General features: G+C 41.6%; 1 protein-coding gene across 1 annotated transcript in view; it reads right to left on the reverse strand.

Moving 5' to 3' along the window:
- Nucleotides 1–1513: 1513 nt before the first annotated feature.
- The window catches only part of LOC119308838 (UDP-glucose 4-epimerase 4-like), a 6990-nt gene continuing 835 nt past the window's right edge, over nucleotides 1514–7668 (reverse strand). Inside the window, exons 2-9 of the mRNA XM_037585000.1 lie at nucleotides 5967–6016; nucleotides 5714–5849; nucleotides 5051–5152; nucleotides 4744–4971; nucleotides 3619–3703; nucleotides 2797–2879; nucleotides 2096–2187; nucleotides 1514–2014 (exon numbers count right to left, since the gene is read on the reverse strand). Coding sequence (XP_037440897.1) covers nucleotides 1900–2014; nucleotides 2096–2187; nucleotides 2797–2879; nucleotides 3619–3703; nucleotides 4744–4971; nucleotides 5051–5152; nucleotides 5714–5849; nucleotides 5967–6016 — 891 coding nt within the window. The 3' untranslated portion in view covers nucleotides 1514–1899. The remainder of the gene's footprint in view (nucleotides 2015–2095; nucleotides 2188–2796; nucleotides 2880–3618; nucleotides 3704–4743; nucleotides 4972–5050; nucleotides 5153–5713; nucleotides 5850–5966; nucleotides 6017–7668) is intronic.

The following is a 7668-nucleotide window of genomic DNA, read 5'->3' on the forward strand; positions in this document are numbered from 1 at the left end:
AAGCCATCCACTCGACAGTCAGGAGGCCTAAAGTCACTCTGCACGCCAACGGTCGGTCATTAAGTAGCTTTTATGGTCATCATAATATTTTATGTGTAACGTTACCAGTAACGCCCAATCTTAATGTATCTTAAACCCTGCATAACTGAGGGCCGGATGGGTCTGGCGGACTCTATATAAGCCACCCCCCTCCTCAGTGTAAAGGATTCGCACCCCTGTACTCATACGCATATAATCCAGTCGACCGCCTCCGGGCTCCGAGACGTAGGGCTGTTACTTCCTCTGAGAAGAGCCTGAACTCGTAAATCCCTTGCGTATACAAGTACTCCATAGCTAGGATCTTGCCTCTCCATACCTACCCTCCTATACTACTGTCAAACTTAGAACCACGACAGCGCCACGCCCCAGCGTCGTACGCGCGGGCGCCATCCTGGGCGTTGTCGAAGGTTTCGAGGCCGAGGCGCACGCCGCCGCCCGACTGAATCGAGGCAGAATAGGTGTCGGACGGACGCACGCGGACGCCGCGGTAGCCCGAACCTCCCCGGCGACGAGGCGGCATGGTGGCGCGGCGATGGCGTGTCGGCGGCGAGGAAAGAAAGCAGTGGAGGAAGAGAGAGAGCGGCAGAGGGCACTGCAATTTTATAGACGCGCGCGAAGCGGCGCAACAAATCTAGTGCGCGAGCTATCGCCTTCTCCCGCGCGCGCAATCGTTTCCTGCACGCTAGTTTGCTGCCACCGCTGGAGCGCGCAAAACCAGGCCGCGCGCGCTAAAAAGCCAATCTACCGTGCGCGCGTGTCTTTTGGCGGCCTGTTGGAGATGCTTTTGGGCAGGGCGAAGTTTTGCCTTCCGCTTTGACTCCACGCAGAACAAGGCGTGGGTCGACTCGCACATCAGACACACGAATCGGGCTTCGACCGTGGGCCCCATGTGTTATCGCTCACCTCGTATGCCCTCATCTACAAGCGAGTGGTTCATTTGGGCAGAACCGCAAAAGTATTCTTCTCAAAAAGAAAATTGGGCAGAACCGCAGAAGTATTCTTCTCAAAAAAAAATTTAGGCAGAAATATTATCCGCATGTGCCTAGCAAAGTATCTTGATATAGACGAGGAGATTGCGGGTCTGTTTGATTCATAACTAACTTTGCCACAACTAAGCTTAGGCAAAGTGATTCATAACTAACTTTGCCACAATTAAGCTTAGGCAAAGTGCGGCTGCCACAGAAGGTGTGGCTAACAAAATGGCCACCACAAGTGTGGCAAGATTTGGCAAGAAGTTGAGTCTATGACATATGGACCATGTAACTAGAAAAGTATGGCAAGCCATAAGTGTGACAATGAACCAAACACATGCCTAAGATATTGTGGCACGTCTAAGCTTAGGCATGGCAACCTTAGGCTGCAAACCAAACAGGCCATGCGTCTTTCATGGGTATAAGCAATAGGCCATCACAAGGCACCGCACACCCCCAAAGCTCCCAAACCCAGCGGCAGAGTAGACCAAATTTCTGATATATACACAGGAGGGTAACACGCTGCATGAAAGGAAAGATACAACCAAGCTGAGTGTATTACTGTGGCTCGTCTAATTACTATTACAGCACAGGCACAAAAAGGATTCGTATACAGCTGCTAGGCAATGCAACTCAATTAGCAGTAAAAGAATTGAATTAGCTGGTTGACTATAGCAAACTAGCAAATCTTCCTAGAACAATCTCGACGAAAAAATATATGCAGGAGGAAGATAGATTTTGTACCGATAGCAGAAGAACAACAGAGCAACCTTTTTTTCTAATCTCGTAACTTTCTCTGTATGACTGGCCGACTAGATCTACACCGATCCCAGCTCGTAGGCACTAAGTTGCATGTACAAGTGAGTCCGCACGGACCGATCCGCGTTGTTCAGTGTGAATTGCTACCGTTCTGCTTGGTCGAGTCGGGTGACCCGTACCCGTAAGGGTTCTTGCTAGCCCAGTTCCACTGGTCCCTGCACATCTCCGTGATGCCATATTTCGCTCTGCCGACAGAATAACAGCATTTAATTGCCAAAGGAATGTTACCACAGACAAAAATTGTAGATAGTCTGTTAGCAGCTTACTTCCAGTTGAGTTCTCTCTCTGCTTTGCCAGTTCCTGCAAAGAGAATCTCGGCATCACCAGGGCGACGCTGACCGATGACCAGCGGGATTTTCTAACATAGAGAACACAGACATATGCATAAGAAAAGAAGGCACGAGAAGAAAACAACTCATACAGATCTTCCTGTCATTGGCATTTGGCAGGAGAGTTAAAAACAACGTCTGGCCAAGCGTGGCATGATAACATTGCAACATCCAGTTAACTGTACTTGCAAAGTCTAGCAATCACCCATAAACTTTCTATAGGCCATTGTATGATGAATCATAGAATTTTCACACATCTACTCGTAACCAGCACGAAGGGGCTTAGTAGCATCATAACAGTCTGTTCATCCAAACAAGTACTAGCTACTCCATGTTTGTACTTCGTAATAAGAAAACTTAGTCTTGTCAATAACTGCAGCAGCTACACAATTCCTAATACCAACTTTCCTGTGCAATGCAATTGTCAATTTGCAAAGACACAAAGCTTAAGCCTCTAAAGCCCTATGCAATGTGCTGAATAAATCCAAGGATTACTTGAATACTGTTACAGTTTTTTTTTTTTTTGCGAATACAAAATACTGTTACAGTTGAGCAGATTGTGTCATATATGCTAACCAGCAAAATATACCATGTTAAAAAAAATACAGGAATCAGGCATTTACAAAAATCAGGCATACCTTTCCAGAAGCCTTCTCGAATGCATTGACTATCTCCAACACTGACGTCCCCTTTCCAGTCCCAAGGTTGTATGGTTCACATCCTGCATGATGAGTAGAATTTTAGTACGAGATCAAACTACAGGGCAAAAAGATGCATCAAGCATCCTATGCACTTAGAGGCAGAAGAAATTGGAGTTTGAGCACTCAATACTTGCAGGGACTCCAAAGTGAAAGCATGAAATAAAAATAAAAATTATTTCTCTATGACTTGGGGATTTGCAATGCAAAAGAGTAGTTAGCAGCTAAGTACTCAAGTTGTTACACACATATGTCTGGAAAATGATACTACCTCCTTTTGGTTTACAAGGCCCGCGTGCATTTTGGGGACAACTTTGACAATCAATTTGATTAACAAAATAATAATTACTCACTCCGTTCCAAAATAGATGACCCAACTTTATACTAAAGTTAGTATAAAGTTGGGTCATCTATTTTGGAACGGAGGGAGTATATGCCATAAAAATATATCCACGAATTTGTGTTCGAAAAAAGATTCTAATGGTATAATTTTGTGGCACACAACTCATATATTATTGGTCTGATTGGTTGTCAAAATAAATCTCAAAATGCGTGCGGGCCTTGTAAACCTAAAAGGAGGGAGTATACCTATCCATTATAGAGTAAATAGCTCTTTTCACAATAAGAGTTATCCATATAGTGACAGTATTTAATTATGAAAGTTGGCTAAGTAGCTGACCCTGTTAGTCCGTTCTTTTAAGATAAAGGAGCATAAGCCTTTATTTGTGATGAAGTATTTCAGAATCAGTCAATTGTGCAAACCTATGTTAGACGAACTATCAAAAAGCTTCCGTAGTGCAGCAATATGCCCCTCGGCAAGATCAAGCACATGAATATAATCTCGTACCTGCACACCAGGCAAAAGTGTCCTTAGTAGATGAGAAAATCTTAACTGCAGGTTTCATAACAATATTCACAAAATGATTCATGGCATTCAGAGTTTGCAATAGCACTTGGAAAGAAAATGCAGGACAAGACTTTTTTCGAATGGGATTGCCTATCTCGGATGTAAGATGTGGTTTTATTTGTTATCCTCTTTGCTTAAGTTTTGTCATAAGCCAGGCATTAGGAGTCTGATGCTACTGTTCTGTGGAGACTCGGGTTTGACCGTTAATGTAAATTTTGATGACATCAGAAGTGCCCCACATGACAACATATTTCAATTCGCACATCATCTGGTAGCATTGTGATTTGTCTCCAGAGGAGAAAATGATGACACCAATGCATCATTTATTAAGTTGCTAACAAGATCGAACCAGATAGATATGTATTACAGGTCTATACATTGGTGACTTAGGCAAACCAATAGTAAAGATATACAAAGCTCACTAAAAAAAACAAAGTTAATGAAAAGCTCTAAGTTGCACAATGGAACAAAATCTGAGGGCAATCGTTTCTAGTTATACAACTTGTCTCAAGTACTATGATTATTTTTCTTCAGTTATTTGTTTGCAAAAATACTGTGTTTTAGTAAGAGCTACACAATTCCATTACTTGCTACGAAATTTTCAAACCAGGGGACAACTGGAGCAACTGTTGTTGATAACATTTCTGCTAGTGTTTGATCCATTTATATTTCAGAAACACATAGGTAACAAAAGAGCTACTACCTCCGTCCGGAAATACTTGTCACCAAAATGAATAAAAGGGGATGTATCTAGATGTATATTAGTTCTAGATACATCCCTTTTTATCCATTTTGATGACAAGTATTTTCGGATGGAGGGAGTACTGCACTGTACGCCAGCGCACTCCTACTACATAGTTACTAAGTAGTGTCTAGTAGTTGATGGGACATGAACTGAATGGACCAAAATGGTTTCACCAAATTTAGAATTCAGTGGTGAAGTACTAGCTGACTGAGAATAGCATGTGAAAAAAAAATACCCCAGTCCCATCTTTAGTTGCATAGTTATTTCCAAAGATTGTCACTGACGGCCTCCTCCCAACAGCAACTTGCTGAACGTAGGGCATAAGGTTGTTTGGAACTCCACGTGGGTCTTCACCAAGGTATCCACTGGGGTGTGCCCCAACCGGGTTGAAGTACCTAAGTAAAATGATCCTCCACTCAGAATCTGACCGGTATATATCACGGCATATCTCCTCAGCCATAAGCTGCAATTAATGTGTATCACTACAATCAGTTAAAAGACTCGATGCAAAGATTGTGCATAGGAAAAGAACTGTAACATGCCTTGGTTCTGCCATAGGGATTGTGCGGAAGGAGAGGAAACTCCTCTGTGCAGGGTGAGTTCTTAGGTGATCCATAAACTGCAGCTGATGATGAGAACACCAACTACAACATTTGAACACATAAACACAAGTCACTATCAGTCTGGTATGAACAAGAAAAATGACGGAATGAGCCTCAGCAAACTGTCGATGGTTGACAGAATCATTAATACAAATATATTTTAACAACATATATCAAGAAAACCATGGATGTGCTAACCATATCTAGGAAATTCATGGATCAATTGTTACGATTATAGAAGTTGGAGCTAGGAGCGGCTACAATAAGTGGTCTACAAGTGCATCCTAATAGAATTTCTACAATAAGTGGTCTACAAGTGCATCCTACAATAAGCATTCTGATACATCATAATTATATTGGAAAGCTCGGAAAGCAGAGGGCCTAAATTTTATTTTAAAATGAGATGTACTAATAGAATTTCTACAGAACGCGATATGATATTCTAAACAATTAGTGACATTTGTATGATAAAGGCTACTAGTGTTCAAAGCACTACCAAGAAACATATTACAGTCTGAATAATGAATTATATCAGTTAAGGGAGTTTGTGCACATGAGGTCAGAGAGTACAAGGTATCTTGTGGATACATGACTTGTAAGTACCTTCTTGCATTCATGGGCTGCCATGACTTTCAAAAGATTTATTGTGCCAGCAATGTTATGGTCATAGTAAAACAATGGCTTCTGTACACTCTCACCGACAGCTTTCAGTCCAGCAAAGTGAATAACAGCATCAAATCTGGAAAAAATGTATTTCAAGAATGTAAATGCCTTTACACATAGCAAGAAGCCAAAGCATTAAACAAGTAAAGAATGAACATAAGTACATTGATTACTAATATAGATTGTGCTGCACCTTGTGGAAGCAAAAACAGCGTCCAGTGCATCCTCATCACGGATATCAACCTGCAGAGGCAGATAAGTTTTTAGTGTTCCATTATACTCCCTCCGTTCGGAATTACTTGTCTCGAAGGTGGATGTATCTAGAACTAAAATACGTTTAGATACATTCATTTTTGCGACAAGTAATTCCGAACGGAGGGAGTATGTCCCTATAGAGCAATTTATAACTAAGATATCCATAGGGGTCAAATACATAATCTGATTTTGTTATCCAAATCAAACTGTAACACAAGAAGCAATAGATTTCCGTAAGTCATCTATTAAATGCTTCATATAGTAAGAAATCATTTGCCTTCACAAAAAACACAAGTATATTAACATAGAGTCACCTTTTTCACTTCCACGGTTCCACGTTCAGATGGATTTGGCCGTTTGTTTATGAACTAAACACTCCATAGCCGTTTGTTTATGAACTAAACACTTAGATTTGGTCAATAACAATAAAAGACAATACAAAGTTTGGATTAATTCCCGGTCAGAAAAGTTTTTGATTGACTAGCTAACCACCCTGTTTGTTTCAATGACAATGACAAAAGAATCAGATTATTAAAGCCAACTGCAAAAGAAGTGTAGTGTTGATGTGAATGTGATACAAGTTTGAGAATTAACCAAACAAGGCACTGGCAGTGTGCACACCTTACAAAGTGGACAGTTGCAAATCAAGTCCTCAACTACCCACCTACATGACACCTTAAAAATGCAATTAACCCAAAATATAACTTTGAAACCACCGTCATGCAGAAATTTACCATTGGTTCTATTTCTAGCACACAGCCATTCCATTTATTCATAAATTACAGGCTTACAGCATAATGCTAAATAGTTCAAATTGTTATTGCACTGTAAGAATTTTTTTTAATATGCAAGCACGTCATGCACTAAATTGCCAATAATTAACAATGTCGAACAAAGAGATATGAGATATATACACGGTCCAGATCCCATTTCCCACCTCATCGTCTTCCATACCACTATGAAGTACAACATCAGTAGACCAAATAAAGTTATGATATCTATGTTTTACGAATTCTGTGAGAATCTGCAGCCCAGATAAGCCACGGATATGTGAATTGATCACAAATACCCTGCATTCGCCATGGCATGTCCAACGTTCTCACATTGTGAGAACCTACATTCACAGTTTCACAGAGCTGTTGGCCAACATTAATCCACATCGTTTTGGCTAGTTGGCCAGCCAGGAAAAAACGAAATCCCCTTCGCAAATCCACCAACATTACCACAAGCAAAGCGTCAAATTAAACACCAAGTCATCTAAAAATGATGGCTGCAGGCCCCACAACAGCAGCGGTGAGATCTGCATAGCGTGTAACGAGTCTCAAATCACCCAGAAAGGCAAGTAAGCGCAAACGAATCTGTAGCAGGTAATTCTTTACAACCGAACATTCCCAACTCCAAATGTAACCAAGAAGCAAACAAATTCCCCTCCATAATTCGTCACAACTAGAGTGATTAAACACGCCAGAAGCCCGAAAACAACTATTCCGTGAGCACACGCCAGGAATGTAGATCTTCCATTATCTAGAAAAGCACAAAGGGCGTGGCCGGCACGCCAAGCACGAGATGAGATCTATCCTCGCACCAAGGACCACGCAATCGACCGGCGCGGACGACAGGAGAAGCAATGTACTCTATCT

This window comes from Triticum dicoccoides, chromosome 5B (genome assembly GCF_002162155.2).
Source record: "Triticum dicoccoides isolate Atlit2015 ecotype Zavitan chromosome 5B, WEW_v2.0, whole genome shotgun sequence".
NCBI classification, from domain to species: Eukaryota; Viridiplantae; Streptophyta; class Magnoliopsida; order Poales; family Poaceae; genus Triticum; species Triticum dicoccoides.